Raw genomic sequence first — 25,725 nt, forward strand, 5'->3', positions numbered from 1 at the left:
AAACAAAGTGATCCTTGGTGAGATATTGTCTCAGAAATGCCAAGTAATGAATACTCCAAGGTATTTAGTCAGACACTGTGCCATTTTTTTGTCACTTCACCACTTTTAATCCTTTTAATATTAAAGTGTTAAAGTATTGAAAAAAATATTTTTTCAAACCAGAAAGTCTAAATACTCTGGTGTCATCCAGTAATTTTCCAACTTAGAACATTTTCAGACTCTTGTAAAAGTAGGTTACTTCCATTATCAACAATAGCAACATCTTTACCAAACAACTGAATATGTAAAAAAAAATATTACCCCCCCCCCTCTCTCTGTTCTTGATTAATTTTGGCCTACATCTGACTTAACCAATAACCATCAACTAAAAGTACACTCACACCAGTTCAAATTCTCATTTATATTGCATGTCCAAATTTCATTGTTATTTTTTTTTTTCAGCCAGCAACCTTTGATGCTTCTTCTAGACAATCTGTGTCTTGGTACTATGACTCTCCAATTTACATTACATCCTAAATCATTCAATAAACCAAACCAAACTCATTTCCTTTCTCTTGTTGGAATTTTTCCAACTTTAAACTGGCACATAGCCTGACACATGAACTTTACAACTCAGAAACTATTGTAAACTTAACAGAATATCTAAATTAAAATATGTGTTTGAAATAGTTTGTTGTTAATAGTTTTTACTTTATTTAAAACTTTAAGTTATTATGAGTATGTTAAAAAACAACAAGTGATCACATAAAATACTTAGGATGTTGCACTCATGAATGTGAGATCATAGTTTCAGTTCCTAGACTGGGTGGTACATTGTGTTCTTGTGCAAAACATTTCATCTCGTGTTTTGCTCTGCGATCACTTTGACACCTGACGTGCGGTACACCATGTACCTGTTCAGGCAATGTTGATTTGATGGAGGGAGTGAGCTAATGTACAGCACATACATTTGATCACTATAAACAAATCATTTGTGCGGGTCATTCAGCAAAAGGTAAACACTCATATGTCTTCTTTGACTGGAGAGTTCATCACAAGAGTAGAACAAGTTAAATTCATTGTATAATATTTCAAAGGAGAGTTCTATTCACCTTCTTGTACATTGAAGGTCCACCCTGACACTTCATAACCAGTATTTTATCTCTCTTTTGGTTAATCCCATCAACTCTTCTATAATGTGAGTAACCATGTAGAACCTCTACAGAAAGAAAGCTGTTCTGACCTGGCCTTTTCTTCCATATGTTAACCTCTCATTACCTAGCATAAAACTATTTCTGTCTTGACTGTAGATCTACTCAGTCAATGGGGATCTTAGTTTTGTGAGTTACATGGCAACCTCACTAGTATTGGTGCCATGAAAAAAGCACACAGCAGAAAATGAGTGGCATTTGGAAGAGCACCCAGCTGTAGAAACTATGCCAAAGTGAGCTTTGGAACATAATGCATTCCTGCAAACCACCACATCCTGTCAAACTATTCAATCCATGCCAGTGTGGAAGAGAGACAATAAAAGATAATGATGATGAGAAGAATGATGAATACACCTGTTTACAATATGTAAAGTCATTACAATAAAGCATCTACTAACAGCACCTTTGATCTTACATTGAAAAATAATTTGGAATAATAATTTGGAAAATAATTTCGACATTACTGTAAATCTTAATCAAGGTAAATACTATCCCTATACAATGTGTAATGAGGATATCATAACTTCATTCACAGGAATTCTACAGACCCTCAACTGAAATTAGAAACTTGGTGCCTGTATCAACAAAAGAAACTTCAGTTTAACTTCAGACAGAAATAGTTTTGCTGGATCTGAGCTCTATGATGATGAGTGGCAAGGAGTAGCTTCAGTTAATACACATAGAAGATCTTCCATTCCTAATCTTGAAGGAAATCATAAAGAGGAAAAAAGGTTGCTCAATCCTCTGTTCAGCTAAGATATCTTCATAAACATAACCAAGAATTTTTTTTTAGCCCCAATTAGGCAAAACTTCCCAAGCAAGCATAAATGGCATAAACTTTTTAATAAGCAGAACACAAAAATAAGTTACTTGGTAACAATGTGAGTTTTTCTAGACAACACTTTCTCTTGGATGAACATCAGTAGGGTGGAGAAGGGAACTAGGCAACTGCCAGTTTTCTGAAAGAAATCTTATCTAGATCTGTGCATACATGTATGTGTAGGTGAATGGTTGACTTTGATTGACAGAGTGTCATGGCATCGTATAATTTTTGCATTTAATAATTAATATGTGTAATTTTAGTTTGGGCAAGTACTTCTTACCTTGTCTTTTTAGATACAAAGACAACACACATGCATGTATGCACACAGATACACAGACGTATATATATGTGTGCAGAGTCAAATGGAATCTAACATACTTAATGTTGGAAATCATTAAAAATTCTCAATCAATTAAATTACTCTCAAATTAAGAATTAAAGTAATTTGCTTTAACCTTTTTGTTACCATATTTCTGAGATGTTCTGTGTTTCTTTCAATTAATTTTAAGTATAACAAAAACTTTAGTAAAATAACTTAGTTATCATTAGGCTAGTGTTAGGAACATAAATTGTGACTAAGGTTTGGTGGAAGATTTTAATTCAGAATGTTTGAAAATGAGACACTTGTACTACAGAGCCAGAGGCAGCTTCAGTTGGTATCAAAAAGGTTAATTACAGTTCTTGGCAAGAGATCCCTGAAATTTGAATTAAAAATTTAATGGAGACATGACATGAAGTGGAGACTGAATTTCATCTTTGGAAAGAATGTTGGCAACTCTAGTCCTGGGCATGTTTTAGTTTTGTTAAATCTCCTCAGAGAAATATTGGGTAAAAAAAATAACTACATCTTAGAATATCTAAATAAATATAAAATTGTTTCCTGATTAGACAATTTTAAATAATGATTTTGAAATATTTCATAAGGGTGCCTTCTACATGAAGAACACATAGTTAAGTATAAATCCATGTATACACCTGCATGTCACCTTTTAATCTTTTATCAATTCAAATTTAAGGGTTCTCTTTCTTGCTTTCCTTGACAAGATTTATCATTAACACAAATAAATTTTCTTTATATTATAATTGCTTAAAAATTATTTTGATTTACTACATTAAATACATTAGTTCACCATACAGAAAGCACTCTTGTGAAAATTTCCAGTATCCTTAATATCTAATTACCCTATCAATGAATAATTTTTCCACACAAACTATAACTCAGGTATTGGCTGAATGTACATGGAAGATGATACTTAATTTAGAATATTAACTATGAGTGAAACAGGTATGGAATTGTACTTATAAACGAAAAAATTTCCTCTCTGCTGCACATCTCCATTTAAGTTTTAATCAATTCAGAGTTCAGAGTTCTTCCCTTACAAAGAATTATCTTTATTGCTAATGACTTTGTTTCTCATTTCTGGTTTAATTTCAGTTGATTGAAAAATTATTTTTGCTTTACAACATTAAATATGTTAGTTCACACTTGTTTGTTTGTTTGTTTGTTTGTTTGTTTGTTGTATGTATGTATGTATGTATGTATGTATGTATGTATGTATGTATGTATGTATGTATGTATGTATGTATGTATGTATGTATGTATGTATGTATTGATGGATGGATGGATGCATGCATGAATGTGTGAGTGTTTGTGTTTGTATGTGTAACATGGATATCGAGAAGGAAAATATTTTACTTCAAACCATTCATTTTAACTAATTTGGAGTTATAAAAATCTGTAGCATAACAGGAGAATTTTTTTTTTTTTTATAGTTCCTTGGATTCTTGTAGATTACAATTTTGATAGTAATTAAAATCATTAGCTTAAATATTTTAGCATCATAACATTTTAGCAATTTACTAGTTTACGAAAATTAACTTTTCCCACTCGTCGAAATATCGAAATTAAATATCGTTACATTTAAATCTATATTCAACTCGGTTTAATAATTTTGGTGCAGTCCTACCGGAAGTGAAGTTGTCGGCGTTTTACCATCTACCGCACATTCACACCGTAGAGAGGATAACCAATCTACAAATATAAATTTATCTATTTTTATACTCGCACACACATACAGATACACGCATACACACTTCTCTCTCGGTGAAGATGTCCAACTTCAGGCAGACACCGCTCACTTGTTCTGGTCATACCCGGCCTGTAGTTTACTTGGCTTTCAGTGATATAACTCAGTACGGATACTATCTCATCAGCGCATGTAAAGGTTCGTCGAACTTCACTATTGCTTGCAGCCGTTTACGGATTTGTACCATAAATGTTTGTAGACACTAACACACATTATACAAGTATTTATATAATGTATGTTAGCATGTAGTTTTGTGTATATCTATATGCATGTCAGCGTGTGTGTTTATAACGTGCGCCTGTTACAAATAGATGGGAACGGTTGCGTTTAGCTATGCAATTGTAATTTTGGAAAGACTTGCTGTAATTTTATATAAAATACCCAAATTTCGTCAATCGAACAATTTTCCGGTTTCTTTTTTAAAATTATTTTACCGGTCATCAAGTTAATTAACATCTATATTAATTAACAACAGACTTTTTAACATCCGCGTGATGACAACTTACATGTTTGCTGTTATGTCAGTGCTAAACTGGTTTACACTCCCATTTAAGCACCTCGACACAAGAATCTACTGTGATGAATTTAAGCTTCAATTACATCTCAACTGTTTCTACATTTCATATTTTTTATTAAAAGAAAAAAAAATGTTGATGCGCGTTGAAATTAAATTGCCCTCCAGAACGTCACTTCTTATCGGCATGTGTGTGGATTGATTAATAAATCAGCTGGAAATGATCGTGATAACACACCTTTGTGGGGAAGGTGTTAAGCTGTTATTTCATCTATTAACTCATATATGGTACTCAAATGATGATCGCTTAGAAAGTATTTGTGTATGTATGTATATGTGTGTGTATGTATATATTTGTGTCGATATCTATAATTTGTTAACTTAAAGCTTCAAGTTTTGTATTATCTTACGGGGATATCTTTAGAATAACACTAGTTGCGTGTGAAACAAAAATTGTATCTAGGTAGAAAGGAAAATGGGACCCATTACTTAGTTATTTGCACGTAGATGTTATAATTTAAACTTGTTCTCTTCTTTCTATTCAACTTTTACAGTGGTGTGTGTGAAAGAGCGAGAAATCATTACTGCACCCAAGGAAGACTTAATCATAATCATTTGTTTTATAAATTATATTTAAATAAAATTCTTCATTTGTTCTCCGTGTTATCTTATACCTTGTGGGTATTTCACATTATCAGTATCTGCATCTTCAACAAATATATAAAATATGAAATCACAGTAGAACATTTTGTAAGTTTTGGATGTAGGCCGAGTATTTTCTGTGTTTATGATTATTGTAAGCTATTTTGTACACACAAAATATATTTCAGATTGTTATATGTAGTGTGTATATATGTGTGTGTGTCTGTGTTTACACACACATGATATATGGGGCTAATGCAGTTTCGCACCTCTCATATCATGTATACATGTAGCATGCGGGTATATGCATGTGTGTATATATTCACATATATTTGTATATATGTTGTGCTAACATATATATAATTCTTAAAAATTGAAGAATATTTTAATTTTATCTAATATATATTGATAATTAAAATATTCTTCAATTCTTAATTTGTATTTGTGATCTGGAAGATTCTGTTTAACAAATTCTTCCGTTCTTCACCGAAAAATACAGATATTTGCAATGCTATATCCCAAACCCATACATAGCATTCTAATCTATTGTCATGTAATTTTAATCCCTACCAACAGTTCTAATCTTTGTTTATTAACTATTTAATGCCTGCCTTTCTATAATCAGTCTGAAATCTCAGCATGTTCCACATTTTCAGCACGATATATCCAATGTGTCTTGATGTGAAGAATTAGACTTGTTACACAAATAAGTCAATAATTTAGTTTATTCAAGTAAATGGTGGCTCTTCTTCTAAAATAGTTGATTGTTCGTATGTATTCTTTTAAAATAATGTATTGAGAAGTGTACAATTAGCTTCTTAAACCTATTTTTTTAATATTTGTCTTAAGGATTCTAGTTTAATGTAAATTGTCAGTGTTTCGTTTTTTTTTAAATTCTTGTACTCTTATCTTTTTTGTTTGTTTTCTATCTATCTGATGCTGAATAACTGTTTTTTTTTATTCTTCGTTTCTTTCTTTTGTAATGAATAAACAGAATATCAAATAACAGTTCAACAGCTCCCTAATTGGCCTTTATTGGAAATTCTCTATAAAATCCTTGATGCTACTCAACGCTGTGTGTGTTGTGTAGGGTAATACTTATTTAAAGGATTATAGTTTGTTGTGTGCATGTTCGCCCGCGCACGCACACACATATACATGCACATACATACAAAGGCTATCGTATGGAAGAAAAAAAAAAAGAAACATCATAATACTGAGTATATAAGCGTAATATCAGATAAATACACTCAACAGTCCTAATGAGCTTATAAACACTGGGTGATACATGACTCCCTCCAGAATGGTACATCAGATCTGTTAAGACTCCCAGATCTGTCTAGATGAATGAATATTATAAGTGCGTTGCCCAAATATACAGCAATCCACAGTGGATTTAAACTCAAGATGTGTATAATCCGTCCAAACATTTTGCGTCTCTGATATGTTTGTGATATCAATATTTGTCTAGGATTAAGTATAGTTACTATGGGGATAAATCTTCAAATTTCTGTTTTGCATCATAGTGTCATTGAAACGATAATGTATCACGTTAATGTGAAATTTGATCATCTTAACGATTTTCATTCCGTTAACATTTCCTTTAATAATGCCAATGATTATGAAAAACATTAAACCTAGGAAGATGTTGAATTTAACACCACCTACTGAATATTGAAAATAAAAATTGATAATGATTAAATCTCTTTATTAAATCCTGTTTTAAATCTAGGTTCATTTGCGTTAAGAGACTGGTTTATTATTATACTCAACACTCTTGAAAATGTTTACTATCTCTTCATAACAGCTGTGATTAAATACTGAGCTCAGAAACAAAGAAATACATGTATTGGATATGAATATGCCACCAGTGTGGTTCAGTTTATTATATCATCATCGTCCTTTAACGTCCACATTTCCTCTCTTGGATGGATCAGACGGAATTTGTTGTGGCAGATTTTCTGTGGCTGGATACTCGACTTTTCACCAACCTTCACTTGTTTCCAAGTAAGGTAATATTTCCCCAAGGCCAGATATGTATTTTTGCTGAATATTGGAAATGAATGACACTACTATTTTATTTACAACTATCATGCGATGTCAAGACAAGGTGACAAACACGCTCTCTCATAGGCATACATGTACACATAAGAGGCTTTTTTCAGTTTCCATTTACCAAATCCACTTATAAAACTTTGGTCAGTTAGGAGCTATAGAAGACACTTGCCTAAGGTGCCATACAGTGGGACTGAACCTGAGACTGTGTGATTGAGAAGCAAACTTTTTAACTAACACAGCTATGCCCACACCTACAATACTAAATAAATATATATTTGCTGAAACTACCATTTCAGTCATCTTACTGCCTTAAATGTACATGAATATATAAATTATCTGGAAATATTATATAATCATTTCATTGACTTCTTGTCAGTTGAATTAACTGGGAAGTTAATGAATGTCCAACTATGACTATATAATGAGAAACTCTTCCAAAATGTCTCATTTGTTTTGTACATAATTTCCATTGGTTTTTATTTTATATATTCAAAACTGTCTTCATACCATATACCCTCACATGGCATCTTCTGAAATTGTTGCTAGTAATTTTAGATATAGTCAAATCACTTTCATATTTGAAGACATTTGATGTATAATTGTGTTGGCTACTTGCGTTTGTGAAAAATGTTTCAGAAGATTTTTTTTCATGAATAAATATTGTATACATGTTATCATCATTATTTCATGTCTATTTTCTGATACTTGCATGGGTTAGTTGAGTCTTCTCCACGACAGCATTCTTTTATTCTGTCCTGCTTTCACCATTTACATCAATGTCTTTTTGACCTTATTTTTCGATTGGTTCCTTCCACTTGGTACACCTAGTACCCATCTGTCATTATCCATATGCATTACATGTCTGTAGTAACTCAATCATCTCTCTTGCACATGACATCTGATTTCTCTTATATCCAGTTGTTCTCTCAGTTCATGTAATTTGTCTTTATCTGAACTAACATTACATTTCTCTTGGATCATACTCGCTTCATTCCTTTCCAACCTTTGCTCCTCTTCTTCATTTATTACCCATGTCTCACTGCTATACAGCATGCAGTTCACACACAAGCATCATACAATCTACCTTTACTGGGAGAAAAAAACCCTTGGTTATCGTCAGAAGTAATAACTCGGATCTTTTTGCACTCAAATTTTGTTCTGGCTGCTATGCTTTCTGAACATCCTCCACCACTGCTGGTTAGGTATATCTTGATGATGTTTCATCATCATCACTTAACATCCATGTTCCATGCAGTCATGGGTTGGATGGTTTGATAGGATCTGATAGGTTCAAGAACAGTATCATGCTTCATTACCTACTTTAGCATAGTTTCTACAGCTGGTTGCCCTTCCTAATGCTAACCACTTTACAGCATGTACTGGGTGCTTTTTATCATACCATTAGCACTAGTGAGGTCACCATGCAACTTACCAGACAACAACCTCTGAGGGAGGCAGTTTTATGCTAGAAGAGGAATGAAAGGGGCCAGAGCAGAATAGATTTCTTGCTGTAGAGGGATCACATGGCTACTCACATTTTATAAAAGAGGTTGAGGGATGATTGGGATGGAGATTTTTCTAAATATTTTATGTGTGAGTGTGTGTATATACATATGTATATGGGTACAGGACGTCACAACATGAAATACGAAGGCAGACTTTGGTATGCGAACAATGAGAGAAACAAATGGAAAGCAAGATGAGTAACATAAAAAATGACCCTTCATCAGTTGTCAGTTGCCCACCTACTCCTCATTTCAAGCAATTAATGACAATATGAAGCTTCAAAAAGGCAGTTGCTCCTGCGAACCAAAATAAAATTTGGGATTTGTGGAGGGTTGGTAACAAAAACAGGACAATGGAGACATACAACAAACATGAGGGCTGTTAGGCCAGACGACGTAAGGTAGTGAACGCTGGAGGAATGGAATATTGTTTTTGACAAGAGAAAAGATAGGTGACAGATAAGACTGCATCTGGTCTGTAAGACAGATGGAAAGAAAAGATGATCATATGAGGAAAGGAAAGATGGACAATGGTCACGTGTGAACAACGATAGAGAGTAAAGGAGAAAGAGGGAGATATATATATTATATGTATATATGCACACACACACATATATATATATATATATCAAATTCAAATTCGATGATTGGCGTCCGTGCTAGCAGGGTGCAAAGAGCACCTTACAAGTGTGATCATTGACAGAGCGGCTAACCGGCTTCTGTGCCAGTGACATTTAAAAGGCACCATTCAAGCGTGATCATTACCAGCATCGCCTTACTGGCACTCGAGCCCTGTGCTAGTAGGGTATTAAGAGCACCATCCGAGCGTGATCGTTGCCAGAGCGGCTATGTGGCCTCCGTGCCAGTGGTACGTAAAAGACACCATTCTAGCGTGATCATTACCAGCATTGCCTTACTGACACCTGTGCCGGTGGCATGTAAAAGCACCCACTACAATCTCTGAGTGGTTGGCGTTTGGAAGAGCATCCAGCTGTAGAAACTCTGCCAGATCAAGATTGAAGCCTGGTGCAGCCTTCTGGTTTGCCAACCCTCAATCATTCGTCCAACCCATGCTAGCATGGAAAGCGGACGTTAAACGATGATGATATATGTATGTGTATATGCATATTTATATTATTATACACACACACAAGAAGGGCATTCAACACATTTATTGGGAGTTACATATATGGGTCAAAACAGTTCAATCAAACAGCTTTGACTCATCATCATCATCATCATCGTTTAACGTCCGTTTTCCGCGCTAGCACGGGTTGGACGGTTTCGACCGGGGTCTGGGGATCTAGGGACTGCCCCAGACTCCAGTCTAGTCTGGCAGTGTTTCTACAGCTGGATGCCCTTCCTAACGCCAACCACTCCGCGAGTGTAGTGGGTGTATTTTACGTGCCACCTGCACAGGTGCCAGAGGGGTCTGGCATCGGCCACGTTCGGATGGTGCTTTTTCTATGTGGGGGGGGGGGGGGCAGAAATATAGGGGAGCACCAGTGGGGAGGGGTGGTTCAGAGAATGATGACAGGTTCTTAGGCAAGTAGAACGTAGGATATCAAGAGGGTAATGCATGGTGACATAGCGTATTGAGGAGGGGGGTTCGAAGAGTAGACACCTATAATGGTGGTGGGAGAAACAACATCCGGTATAGATGGAGCAAAAATATAGAGATATCCGGTATTGGTGGTGGGGGTGGGCAGGGTGGGGGCACCGCGTATACGCGGAGGTTGAAAAAAGATGATAGAGCGAGACTTGGTCTGGCAGAGTTAATAGAGGAGAAATTAGATACAATAGTTAGATAGATAAATAACAACAGATAGGAAAACATGTATGATTGGTCGAGAAGTGAAGTGAAAATAAATAAATAAAAATAAAATAATATAAGCATTCAAACTTAGCTGTGCTCGAGATTATTAGCTGCTAGGTGAATGAAAGAGAGAGCACATGTTGTTGCCTTAAGTAAAGAAATTGACCGGAAAGGAATTTTTGGACAAGGCGGAAGTGTATTAAGGGAACAGGCTTCAAAGATGGAGGAGATCGATAGACAGATACGCGAGGGTTGAAAAAAGATGATAGAGCGAGACTTGGTCGGGCAGAGTTAATAGAGGAGAAATTAGATAGATAAATAACAACAGATAGGAAAACATGTATGATTGGTCGAGAAGTGAAGTGAAAATAAATAAATAAAAATAAAATATATATATATATATATATATATACACACATATATATATATTGAAATTAAATGTTAACTTTTCAGATATAATTTCTTTATATCTACAATAGTTATTAGTTCTACTAGACAAAACTGCATTTTCTGTTTTTGAAATGTTTAAAAATGTCCATGCTTACAAGAAATATGTTATCTGTATATATATAAGGGAAGATTTGTGTGTGTACATGATTGTAGTTTATGCACATCCACAAATTAGCACGCATGTCGCTCAAATTTTAGGAAGACATTCATCAACATCCTATCAGGGTTTTGTCAACTTATTTTTTTACCGAGGCACCTGCGGATAGCAGTAAAAATCTATTTTCAGCCATAGCTTTTAGCCATAAAAAATATCAGCCATAGCTTTTTGACAGCGTCTAACAAAAAAAAAACCGGATAAAGAAAAGTGGAAGAGAAGTAGTTTCACAGCGTCTAAATAAAAAAGAGGGAAAGACAAAGTGAGAGGGAGAGAGAAAGTGATGATGTTCATAAAAAAATAAAATGTAAAATGGTTTGTTTTTTCTTAAACACGAGATATAGTGTTCAAATTCAGGATGTTTTTGAAAGACACTATATTTTATAATCATAGTATAAATACTTTCTCAAACACCAATTACAATATATTTATTTTAAATTGTTTATCTTTCTCCCCTCTCTCTCTCTCTCACACATTACTTTGGGTGCGAAAGAGTTTTGTTTTTATTTTACTCCGAGTAAAAAAGTGTTTTGTTGACAATCCATTTATTTAACAACAAAGACACAAAGAGGTAGCTAAGAATTTGTCAGTGAATTACACAATATAAATGGGTACAATTTGCGAGGCTTCCACCACACCCCACTTTGTTTCACGGACCACAAAAAGGGTTTTGTGGCATATTAAGAGGACAGAGTAGTTGATTCCATGCAAAAAAAAAACAATTTTTTTTCTTATTGAAAATCATGCGAGTGTTAATCTACAAATTTAACAACATTTTTTCCATTCATTTCTGTTTATGAACATGTATTTGTGCACAAAACATGCAATAGGTGTACGTACGTACGTGTGTGTATGTGTGTTCATGTCTGTTGCCCATATATAATTATACTATATTATATTAATATATATATATGATATAACTAATTTCAACGGATTTTGCCCAAATTTGACGTCGATATTACTTAGTTTGGTTTGAAATAAAGAACTTGATTAGCTTAATAATCGTAACTTAATCCCGGGCAAGGCCGGGTTATACTGCTAGTCTACTTTATTCAGAAGTTAAAAATATGTATTTATGCACATGGAATTTAGTAGAACTGCCATTATAAGTCTTTTCTTTTGCTTCATCCCTCAGTATCATATTTTACTCAAAGAAGCTTATTTGTTCTGTAGAGTTTCGAATCTGTTTATAATGATTTCTTGCTGCATTATTTGTTTTAAAGCTGAGAGTTTTTCACTGTTTTGATATGAAAAATGTCATTTGATGTTTTAAGACAGTTTCACTTACAGTCCAGCTGACTGAAAAACTCTCTTTAATCCTTTAAAGGTCAAGTTTACTGTTTTGACATTCTATAATTTTTAATCAGTTATAATAAGTGCTATGTTTTAGCTTTAAATTCATTTTAACACAAGTTCTTTTAAAATTTTATAGGTTGATATTCATCTTTTCAGTACTTAGTTTTCACTTTTTACATCTAGGGATTTATTTGTGAACTCTCTTGCTGAAAGTTATTCATACACCTGTTACTTGTCATTGTCATGATTAATAATATTGAGGGTGATTAGTAATGATAAATGCCAAGTGTACAGATAATTTTCATTGGCAGTTTATTGCTCAATTTTTCTTAGAGATATGTGTGAAATATGTCCTCAACATTGACATCATTATCATCTTTTTTTTACATTTGCTTTCCTTACTGGCATGGGTTAGAGGGTCGTCACAGCTGGAGTTATGTAATTTGGGCATGCTACTTGATTTGTCTGGGAAATCTCACATTTGCATTTCCTTTTTGGCATAGTTTCTACAGCTGAATTCCCTTCCTAACACCAACCACTTTACTAAGTGTACTGACTTCATTTTTGTGGTATCAGTATTAGAAAGGTGTCATGTTCTTGACAAGACTAAAAGGATTTCACAACCCCAAGCACCTACTTGTTTGCCAGCCTCTTTACAAAGTGAGAGGCTTCAGTGATAGAGGCATGAATAATAGTGATGAGTGAGATGTATGATAAGGGGTAGAGTGAAAGGAGTATTGTGAGTTAGGTATATATATACATATATATTTAAGGCGTGACTTAGGATATAGAATGATGACAGAGACCCAGAATGTGTGACCAGAAGAGATAGAGCAATGACAGAGGACTAGGATGTGTGGGAGAAAAGGAACAAGAGTATGATGTCAGAGAAAGTGAAACAGTGATGACTCATAAGTAGTACAGGCAGGGAGTATGAAGGTGGAGTGTAGTGGCCCAATGTAGCCACTTAGAGTGTCTTTGAGATTAGCTGCTGAGATTGAGTGATATGAGTTGCAACAAGAGGAATGGAAAGTAGGTGGGTCCTGTACTAGTAAATGGTACAAAGCACAGGATTGCTGGTGTGCCAGACTAGATGCAATAGCATCATAAATTATACTAGAAGTAATATATAGCAAACAGAAGACAATCTCTATCATTCTTCATTCTGTTATTCTTTTCTTTTGCCATTACTTCATCTTAGATCTAATTACTTCTTCTCCAAGTTTCTGCTGGCTCATGGCATTTATCCACTGTTGAAATCAAATATAATGGAAGCATTTTACCTATAAAAAAGCTAATTTATTGTTTAGTTTTATTAGCATAATAACAATTAGCTGTTTCTAGATATTTGAATTTATTTACCTTGACTTGTCAGACTGGATTCATACAAATGTAGTAGTTTCTCAATACTTCCTTTTGCCCCACGAAAAGATTTAAACTCACCTCTGCAAATTAACAAAACACTCGTCAGTATAGAGTGCTCCTACTGTTTATATCTATGACATGCACATAACTTGGTACCTATTCAAAGTTAAAGCATTAGATCATTAAGAATTATGATTGTGAAAGACAGTCTAACCTTTATGACCATCTGTGAAGGTTAACAATTTATACCTGGCTATATACTCTACTGGAACTATATTGGTCACTGTGACTCTGTTATTGCACTATCATTTGTATATTCCATTCTAGATGTGTGTAGGTATCTAACAGCAACATAAATATCTATATTCAGATTTAGCCATTTGTAGCATTCTTCATCATGTCATCATCTTCATTTCATATTTGCTTCCCATGCTTGCATGAGTTGTAAATTTTTCAAGATCTAATAGGTCAAAGGACCATGTCTTCATCCAGTGTCAGAGTTTTGGTATGATCCTTATAGCTGGATGCCCTCCCTAGCTCCAACCATTTTACAAAGCTTACTGGGTGTTTTTTGCTTGGTATCAGCTTTAATGAATCCCCTCTTAACTTGCAAGACTGAAGGGCTCTCTCCCTATTTCCGATTGAGAGGGAGGCCCTGAGATAGGCCAGTCACTTCAAGCGAGATGTTAAGAAGTATTGTGAAAAAACAAAATTCTTCATTCGCATTGAAATAACATTTGGAGGTATTTAAAATTTTTTTACCATGCCAAAATTCTCAGATTTTTTAGTTTTTATTAAAATTTCTTTAAAAACCAAAAGAGATGGGAGAAGTCTTTTTTTTTTTCCTCTTTTACTGAATTTAAGTCCTTCTGATGTTGAAATAATAGTAATTTCCTGTAAAATACCAAAATACTCAAGAATTGTACAGCTTTGTAATTTGTGCATAATTGATGTATTATTGAGTTTTAAAAATTTATTTTATTTATCAATGCTAACAGCTAACAAATAAATATTTCTCAAAATTGATTTCAAGCTGAAAATATAAACTGCTGGTTTAGGGTTGGATTAATCTGTTGATTATCCACCGGAAATTACAATAATTGTATCTAAAATTCAACTGTGAGACTCCAATAAAATTCTAACATATCTGATGGAATTAAATCAATGCTTGCTCAATAAAAACTAATTTGTTCATGATAATCTTAGGTCTTTTTTTTTTTTGTCGCTATCCATAAATAGATAATAAAATATCTTTGACTGAGGAACCAGGTCAAAGATAGGACTTCAGCCATTTTACAAGATGCTCGTCATAGTACTCACTATAGTTTGTGAATCTGATAGATGTTTGCTTCAGTTAGTCTTGTCTAACATGTACTAGCAAATCTTAAAATGATGATATATATGTTTATATATTATTAGGTCTGTTGTGAGACTAATTTATGATGGTAGGGTATGGGTTGAGGGAAATTTGGCTAGTAGGGAGTGTGTCTGCACAGAGATCTCATGTTATTGACTCGAAATAAACTTTGGTGTTGTCATATGATCAGTTATAGATGAAAATCTATAATAGATGGTCGTCCAGTTATGTCAATCTTGTTTGTATATCAGGAACTATAATTGTTTATTATGACTTTTTATGTGTGTGGTTTCTGAGAACTTTGGCTGCTGTTTTCAGCACATTGAGTGACAACTGAATTGTTATGTGTGTTGTCAAAACCCCTAACATATATGATAGTAAAAATATTTTGTGTTAAGAAAAGTGGTTGCAAAAACTAGAATATATTTTTTTTTGTGTAAATATATAGGTTTCAGAAAAATATAATGTTTAGCTGTTTGTGCATCATACTTAATGTTAATACATGATGATGGGTACAAATTTACTGTAGGAAATATACACCAATATAGGAAAACAGTGAATAGGCATTCACTGATGTTGCAAATAGCTGCTCAGATGAACAAAAATCCATAATGTGCAACAGAAGTAGTATTAGATTAAAATACTCATTTGTATATCATGCATAACATTAATACATTGTAATTGGTAAATTTTTTGCAGTTTTTATTTTAAGATGATATCTTATATGGATGTGCTGTGATTAAAAACTGTTGTGACGGATACCTCCAAGTGAGAAGTAGGCTGTTTCACTACTGATAAATAGTGGGCACACACAGCAAGCAGTGTCAGTCAGTGAGGTACGCTGTTTGAGCTAGTCATGCAGACGACAAAATACGTTGTCATTATGCGGGACAGAGTGGCGATGAGGAGTCAAACTATACACAGTGGTAGAAAGACACAACACAGACTGTGTAAGAAGGCACAACAACTACATGCTGAAAAATTTGAAGAAGGATTTGAACTATTGCACAGTGAAAAATAATATACACACAGTGGAAAACATAAATTCTATTGGGAAAAGATTCTGAAGAAAAAAAATGTCTGAAAAATCCCGAAGTAAGATTTGAACTAACACAGAATTACATACAGCGAAAATATATAAACTCTTTTGAAAAAGATTCTGAAGAAAAAAATGTCTGATAAAACTGGAACTCTAACACAGAACTGAACTACACACAGTGAAAAATAAGTCTGTTCGAAGGATTTAAGTTAGGTCACTATGTGTTAGTAGCACTACTGGCAAACAATGTAAACTGGTACCACCTGTGGCATTTGGAAGAGAGAAATAATTCTTTGTGGAAGAAAAAAAAATAATAAGTCCATGTGAAGGATTTAAGTCAGGTCTCTATGTGTTAGTAGCACTATCAGTAAACAATGTAGACTGGTACTACTTGTGGCATTTTGAAGAAAAAAATAATGCTGTTTGAAAGGCAAAAAGAAAAATCTCAAAGGGAAAGGTGTTGTGGCGGACACCCAAGTGAGATGCGAGCTGTTCCACTACTGATGAATAGTAGACAGACACAAGCAATGTCAGTCAACGAGGTATGCTGTTCGGACCAGTCACACAGACGACAAAATACATCGTCATAATGTGGGACATATCAAAAACACAGATATATCAAAGGCAGATGAAAATTGTTTTAGCATCAGCTGGTGAGAAGTTAGATGCATTTCTACCTTACTAGCTTTGTCAGTAGCAGATAAATCTAAACCATAAAAGAAAGGTGTAATCTTGTATAAAAATACACTTATGAATTATTTTGTAATTTGAATTGAAGTTTTTTCTGTGTTCATTTAATTTATTTTGTTTGGTATATATTAGCAAAATATTTTCTTTTTAATGACAGTAAATATATATGTCTAAAAATTATGAGGCCATTTACAAATAGTCAAAGTAGCTTAGTGAGCATAAGACTAAAAATCTCAAGGTCCCTGGTTTAATCTTAAGTTTAGCATGTTGATGAGGTTCTGTTTTGTTCTTGAAATTATTACTAATTGAAATTTCTGTGGTATGAATTAAGGAAGCTGACAGAAGGGAAGATTTTGGTTTCACACACACACACATATACAAGTAGTCTGATCAATAAGTATCCAAGCTGTTGCCATAGTAACAAATTTATAAGATTAAGGCAAAATTGTTTGTGTATTGGGCAATGATACTTTGTGGTATTTAATATTTACATGTGGGACCCATGAAATTCCACAGAATGAAAAATAATTAAGAGGAGCTATTTAAGAAAGAAAGGATGATTTGCATTTTTATTGCATATAAATCTTATCGTTGCTTGTGCAATAAATGATAGAAAAATACACAATAACAATATATATAATACTTAATATGCATATCATTCATTAGTATTTGAGTCTATTGAAATTGTAAGATCAATATATAATTGTATATTCCTTATGTAATAACACTCCAGGTAATAACAGGAATTCAAGACAGACTGCTCCTGGGAGCTCCTCTATGCTGATGACCTTGCTCTAATAGCTGAGTCACTACCAGAATTAGAGAAGTTTCAGTTATGGAAGCAAGGCCTAGAAACGAAGGGCCTTAGAGTCAATCTAACAAAAACCAAAGTCTTAGTAAGTAGGAAGACAGACAAATCAAAAATCCCTTCAGGTAGATGGCCCTGCTCAATCTATAGAAAAGGTGTAGGTAGAAACTCCATAAGATGTACCCAGTGTAAGCTTTGGACACATAAGAGGTGCAGTAATATCAAAGGAAGATTAACTGGGAAGATAGTTTTTGTGTGTGGCAGATGTACAGGGGCAATAAACATCGATGTACAGAAAACAGATTCCTTCACACGCCAGGGGGGAAAAACTAGAAGTAGTTCATAGCTTCCGTTACCTAGGTGACCAAGTCAGTAGCAGCGGTGGATGCTCTGAGAAGATAGCTGCTAGAATAAGAATAGCCTAGGCAAAGTTCAGAGAGAGCTCCTGCCTCTGCTGGTAACAAAGGGCTTCTTGTTCAAAGTGAAAGGTAGACTGTATGATGCTATGCTACACAGCAGTGAAACATGGGCTTTGACTGCAGAGGACATGCGTAGGCTTGAAAGACCAGAAGCTAGTATGCTCCACTGGATGTGTAATGTCAGTGTGCATACACCACAGAGTGTAAGCATCCTGAGAGAAAAGTTGAACGTAAGAAGCATCAGATCTTGTATGCAAGAGAGCCGACTATACTAGCATAGTCATGTGTTGCATATGAATGAGGACAGCTGTGTGAAGTGTCACACCCTAACAGTAGAGGGAACCTGTGGAAGAGGTAGATCCAGGAAGACATGGAATGAGGTGGTGAAGCATGACCTTCGAACCTTAGGCCTCACATAGGCAATGATTAGTGACTGAGACCTTTGGCAATATGTCATGCTTGAGAAGACCCAACAAGCCAAATGAGATCGTAGTTGTGGCCAGTGCCATTGTTGTATAACTGGCCCATTTAAAAGTACCCTTCAATCATCAGGCGATATACTGTGCTTGAGAAAACCTGTTGAGTCAAGTGAAATTATAGTCATGGCTGATGCCAATGCAGCTTGACTGGTACACATGCTGGTGGCATGTAAAAAGCACCATTTGAGTATGATCAATGCCAATGCCGCCTGACTGGCCTCCATGCTGATGGCATGTAAAAAGCACCCACTAGAGTGGTTGACATTAGGAAGGGCATCCAACCATAGAAACCTTGCCAGATCAAATTGGAGCCTGGTGCAGCCTCCTGGCTTGCCTGTCCTCAGTTAGACCATCCAACCCATGCCAGTATGGGAAGCAGATGTTAAACGATGATGATGATCTGATCATCATCATAATTGCTTTGCACTATATACAATTAATGTACACAAAACAATATAGAGAATATACATGATGTTTTTATTTACATAGTTTCAATTCCATTGCAAAATTTAAAAAAAAAGTAATATCCATAGCTATTTTGCTAAGTTATCTCACTTCCACTCACAATATATGATTTTAAAATTTCTCTCTCCTATACTCTTTATACTTCTCTCCCCTCCTTTTCTCTAACAAACTTTTTAACCATTTCTCTCTTTCTTTTCACCTCTCGTTTCCATTAACCATGTGGCAGTGTTGTTAATGGAAGTGGCTATCTGTTATCTCATTTTCCCTCTCCCTCTGTCATATCCTTTCTCACTCACTACCCCTCCCCTGTCAAATAAACTAAACTTGTGAATGAATGAACAAGCAGAATTATAATATAATATAGACCTTGTCTTTTATTTTTCTGAGGCTGTTGAAATATGTACCGGTTGGATACTGGAGTTGACATGATTGTTCCCTGCCTCCAACATTTGTATTAGAAAAAGGTGGGTGGATAGGCAGAATCATTAGTGTTGAGAAAAATGCCTTGTTGGTCTTAGCTCATTGGCAGTGGTAATTGTCTTGTCCTAGCTCTCTGATGGACTGGTTCCCTTGGTCATAATCAATTTTGATGATTGAGGAAGAAGTGAAATGAAAGAGTGGCTGATAACAGCAATCATATCAAGACCAGAGGCCTACTGCTCAAGTAATACTGCTTGATGCATTACTTATAACAACATCATGGTAAAGTGAGAGAAAATTTGTCTTGTTCTTGTTCTCAGAAACCCATGAGTGGAAGCTCTTTCCTCTCCAAACCAGGAATTCATTCATTCCTAAAACAAATGAGTTTTGCCAGAGATCAAATAGCACTGTGATACTGGAGACATGCAAGCAATACACTTTTGGTGTAAATAACATGAAGATTATTATCATCAGCAGAAGCAAGAGTATTTGAAGGATGTGTAATGTTCTTTGTTTTGTCTCAAGCTTTAACAGGTATGTTTGGATGTACTAAATTCCAATATGAAAGATGGTAGGAGGGTAGAGATGTGCAGTGTCTCAGCTCTACTTAACAAGTAGTTTCTCATTTATATGTGTGTAAGTTGCCTGAAATGTTTCTTCCTGTACTTCTAAATAATATTTTGTTTTATTTATTGTGTATTATTCATTTATCATACATTCTTATTTCATGAAATTTTTAATATGTTTCTGTATTAATACAAAGTAGAAGTCATAGATGTGTTTATTTACATTTCTTGTGGGGTTAAAGTCAGTTATACTTCTACTCAAACGTTGGTGATATCATGTTAAAGTTAGGCATTCATAATTTCCATTTTCAAGTTTTAATTTTAATTTTTTCATTGAAACTATGTACACTTGTATATTCTTCAGGTGGATAATGCATTGTTTTATTTTTGGTTTAGCCACTGTTCATTTCATGAGTGTATAATCATTATGTTTGTGCAGATGGAAAACCCATGTTACGGCAAGGAGAAACTGGAGATTGGATTGGTACTTTTGAAGGCCACAAGGGAGCGGTGTGGGGTGCTGCACTAAACAGAGAGGCTACCCGGGCTGCCACGGGAGCAGCTGACTTTACAGCGTATGTATTTATACACTTTTTACATTAAAATTTACCTACATATCAATGTATGTGTGTGTCATGTTCATGGTTGTGTGGATAGGGTGTTTACTTCATAACCATGTGGTTCCAGGTTCTATCCTACTGCATGGTATTATGGAAAAGTGTCTTCTACAATAGCTTTGGGACAACCAATGCATAAAAACTGTATGGAAGCTTGTGTCTTTGTTTTATGTCTATTTTTTCATGCTCACATGAGTTATATGAACCTCATATTATTGAAGCTTGTTTGCTAGCTGGTTACCCGTCCTCTTACTAACTAATTGTTTTTCAAGTATGTGTTGAGTGTGTGTGTGTGTAGTATGGCTTGTTGAATGATACTTCATCAAAATGGTTTTCATTGGACCTTGAAACAACTTTTCATACAATATATTTATAAATATATTATTTGTTAGAAAAATTTTATCAATAAAACAATTTTAAATACAGAATACTTTCTAATACAAAATGAGTGCAGACAACATTTATTTGAATATACTATTTTTTGTAAGATAATATTTTACGGACATTATTAAATATGGAATATTTAAAATTGCCATATAGCTTCGAGTTGGTATTCAGCATTTGGCACTCGTATTCCTGATAAATTCTTCAAATCTTCATGTAGCATCAGTTGGAGGCACAAATCAAGTGCATAGAATGATTTACTAAGAATTTTTCTCCGTGTTCTTTTCCTGTCTTGCAAGTTAATTGGCCACCTCATTGGTGCCGATGACATGAGAAAAGCATCCAATATACTCTGTAAAATGGTTGGTGTCAGGAAGGGCACTGAGCCATAGGAAGTATGCCAAAGCTGACACTAGAGCTCTGTACAGCTGTGGCTTGCTGGATCCTGTCACCCATCCAACCCATGATGTCATGGAAAATGGACATAAAATGATGAGTAAACCCTAGATTTTCAGTGTACCAACTTTGTAGTAATAATATCTGAACTTTTACAATAACTATTCTGTCCAAAGTAGAAAAAAAAGCAACCTAAATATCTGCTGTATGGAAGTGATTTAAAATGCATTAAATACAGCCATTTCAAAATGAATTGTTGCAGACCTTATATATTATAGGCACAGGAGTGGTTGTCTAGAAAGTAGCTTGCTTACCAACCACATGGTTCCAGGTTCAGTCCCACTGTGTGGCACGTTGGGCAAGTGTCTTCAACTATAGCCTTGGGCTGACCAAAGCCTTGAGTGGATTTGGTAGATGGAAACTGAAAGAAGCCCATCATATATGTATATATATGTTTGTGTTTGTCCCCCCACCATCGCTTGACAACCGATGTTGGTGTGTTCATGTCCCCATAACTTAGCGGTTTGGCAAAAAGAGACCGAAAGAATAAGTACCAGGCTTACAAAGAATAAGTCCTGGGGTTGATATGTTCAACTAAAGGCGGTGCTCCAGCATAGCCGCAGTCAAATAACTGAAACAAATAAAAGAATAAGATACCTGGATAAAACACCAACTCAGTGTTTACATTAATTGCAAGATTGCATCATAAGTTGCTTATATAATATAAGCTATTTGATTAGTATTGTAGACGTATGAATTCCCTTAATATGAATTAGAAAGCAGAAACTAAAAACTGTCAAGTATTGAATTGGGTTATCTACTTTTCCTGTTAGTCCCTTGTCCTCACAACAATAAATTTATAACATCCTTCATGAAGGCTCTCTTTCACCTTGTGAGCTGCAAGACAACCCCACAAGTGCTGGTGCTGCAAAAAGGCATTCATTAGACTCTATAAGAAGTTAGCACATGAAATCAAGTACTAACTCAGGGTTTAAGAGGGCTCTTTAGTCTTGCTGGTGTCAAGGTAACCTTTATTGTGCTGGTGCCACAAAAAATGCATCCAGTACATTTTATGAAATGTTGGTCTTAAGAAGGGCATTCACTTGTAGAAACAAAATCAAAATTGTGACATTGGAAGCCAGATGTAGCCTTCTGGCTTGTTGAATCCTGTTGAACTGTCTGACCTATGCTGATATGGAAAATGGATGTAGAACAATTGTGATTATAATGTTCTATTATCACTTCAGAGAACCAAAATTATATTCTGTAATTCAAGAACTTCCTTCTTCAAGTGGAAAGAGTTCTATCATATCTTAATATGACTTATTAAACAGCAATCTGTTATAGATATTAAAATTAAATATCCCAATCTGTGCCTGTTTTCTCCTTCAGCCATTATACAACTAATTAAATTCAATTTTTAATAATAATAATAATAATTTCAAATTTTGGAACAAGGCCAGAAATTTTGGGAGAGGGGATAGGTTGATTACATTGATCCTCAATATTCAAGTGGTACTTATTTTATTGACCCTGGAAGGATGAAAGTCAAAGTTGACCTTGTCAGAATTTGATCTGAGAACGTAAAGACCGATGAAATGCTGTTAAGCATTTTACCCAGCACAATAATGATTGTGTCAGCACATCGCCTAATAATAATGATATGGGATTTCTCCATAGTGACTGACCATACTTTTGGAGCAAAGAAATCAGATATTATAGAGGACAAAAAGAAGAAAAAATGTGTAATATCATATGATAGTAGAATAGATATCATAGAAATTGAGAAATATCAGGACCTAGTCAGAGATTGTGAAAGATTAAGATGATGATCATTCCTGTGGTAGTTGGTGCATTTGGCACAACACTTTAACTGCTACTTAGGAGGTTAAAGGATATTGGAAGTGAGATTTGCATTGTTGACTTGCAGAAAAGTGACATTCTGTGTTCTGCAAGAATCCTAAGTATGATTCTTGAGATTTGAGGGAAGTTATAGCCAGACCTCAAGCTATCATCTAATTAAATTAGCTTTAACAATAATAATCCTTTCTACTATAGGCAGAAGGCCTGAGATTTTGTGGGTGGGGTTAGTTGATTACATTGACCTCAGTACTTGACTGGTACTTATTTCAACATTGAAATGATGAAAGGCATAGTCAACCTTAGCAGGTCTTGAATTTAGAACGTAAAACTGAACAAAATTCCACTAAGCATTTTGTCTGGTGTTCTGACAATTCTGCCAGCTTGCTGCCTTGTTATAATAATAATAATGATAATGATAATAATAATAATAATAATAATAATAATAATCGCTCTATATAAAAGTGACCGAAAGTTTTACATTTGTGTGTCTCATTTAGTTATGCAGGGTTCAATGGCAGTAGGTGTGCTTGGATTGCGACAAAAATTTACAGGGACATGTAAAATGAGGCGAGGAAGCGACTGGACTAGGTTAGAAATCTCCATCTCAAAAGCTGTGGTTACTAGGGCAGCACAACCCAGACTTTGACAAGTGTGTGTCACTTCTCTCTCTCAGATATCACCCTGTCTTCCTCGATTTCTCTCTTTCCTCCCTTCCCTCCAATTTCTCTCTATAACAACGTTTGACAGCTTCCACTCTCTTTCCCCTCTCTGCCTTCGCTGTCTCTCTGTCACTCTTTCTCCTACCACCTCTCTCTCTGTATGTCTGTCTGTGTCTATAGAGAGAAAGCGTTGACAGCCGCAAAAGTTTAAATATTCCCGCCACAGGTCTTTTAGAATGTTGAATTATCACCTACCACCACCGCACAATCATGATAACAGATATTTATTGTGCTAATTTATATATATGTATGTGTGTTTGCGTGTGTATATATATATATAATGTGTATCATCATCATCATCTGCTTTCCATGGGTTGGACGGTTCAACTGGGGTCTGTGAAGACAGAAGGCTGCATCAGGCCCAGTTTGATCTGGCAGTGTTTCTACGGCTGGATGCCCTTCCTAACGCCAACCACTCCGTGAGTGTAGTGGGTGCTTTTTACATGCTACCCGCACAAGTGCCAGACGGAGCTGGCAAACGGCCACGGACGGATGGTGCTTTTTACGTGCCACCGGCACGGGGGCCAGGCAAGGTTGGCAATGGCCACAATCGGATGGTGCTTTTTACATGCCACCGGCACGGGGGCCAGGCGAGGCTGGCAACGGCCACGAACAGATGGTGCTACGTGCCACCGGCACGGGGGCCAGGTGAGGCTGGCAACGGCCATGAACGGATGGTGCTTTTTACGTGCCACCGGCACGGAGGCCAGTCGGGGCGGCGCTGGCAACGGCCACGATCGGATGGTTCGCTTACTTGTCACCGGCACTGGTATATATATATATAATGCATACATATGTACATATATATTTAATGCATATGTATATATATAGTGTGTGCATATGTGGTTGGATTGAGCTGAAAATATCCACACCTATGTTAAAAGTGCTGGGGAGTTTGCATGGCAACTTTGAGATTGCTCAATTGAAAGGTGTGGCCTCTAGGGCAAAATTCCTCATCTTTTAAAATGTGGTCCAAGTAGACCTGAATGAAATCAGGTTATCATACCGAAACAAATAAAACAATAATAAACTATTTTAATCCCAAGCAAGGCCGGGTTTCTCTGCTCATAATAATAATAATAATATTAATAACAACCCAATGTTTCTGTTGTCTTAGAGAATATTAGTAATGATCCAGAACATTAAAGTGAAAAATAAGTTTCCTGGCATTTTGAATTCTGCCAAACAAGAGATTGCAATATTGTAATTAACTTATCTTTAGTACCCAAAGAATTTTACAAGAAATAAATAAACAAAATTATCAAAATAGATGCACATATATTTTCATGCATTCATATCACTTTTTGCAAAAAGTCTTTCATATACAAAAGAATAACTTAAAATCAGAGATTGCCTATATTTTTATGTTCATGTTTTTAAGATATATAAGAAAGTGTTTATGTATGTGTCAGCTTTGATGTGATATCATGATCCCCTGTTTTGGAAAGAGGCTTGTAAACCAAGATGCTGTCACCTCTCTTTACAGTTCTGAGACACACAAGTATACAGATGTTCATTCATTTGTTTTATTTCTGTTTTTCTATGTTAGCATTGAACAGCTACATATTACTGAAGTATTATTTTATAGCCACGTTGCCCAGTT

At 35.2% G+C, this 25,725-nt stretch overlaps 1 protein-coding gene across 1 annotated transcript in view; it reads left to right on the forward strand.

The window, feature by feature from the left end:
- Positions 1-3,972: 3,972 nt before the first annotated feature.
- The window catches only part of LOC115229849 (serine-threonine kinase receptor-associated protein), a 32,449-nt gene continuing 10,696 nt past the window's right edge, over positions 3,973-25,725 (forward strand). Inside the window, exons 1-2 of the mRNA XM_029800126.2 lie at positions 3,973-4,238; positions 20,583-20,718. Of these exons, the coding sequence (XP_029655986.1) occupies positions 4,124-4,238; positions 20,583-20,718 (251 nt within the window). The 5' untranslated portion in view covers positions 3,973-4,123. The remainder of the gene's footprint in view (positions 4,239-20,582; positions 20,719-25,725) is intronic.

The sequence above is a fragment of the Octopus sinensis genome, linkage group LG2 (genome assembly GCF_006345805.1).
Source record: "Octopus sinensis linkage group LG2, ASM634580v1, whole genome shotgun sequence".
Lineage (NCBI taxonomy): Eukaryota > Metazoa > Mollusca > Cephalopoda > Octopoda > Octopodidae > Octopus > Octopus sinensis.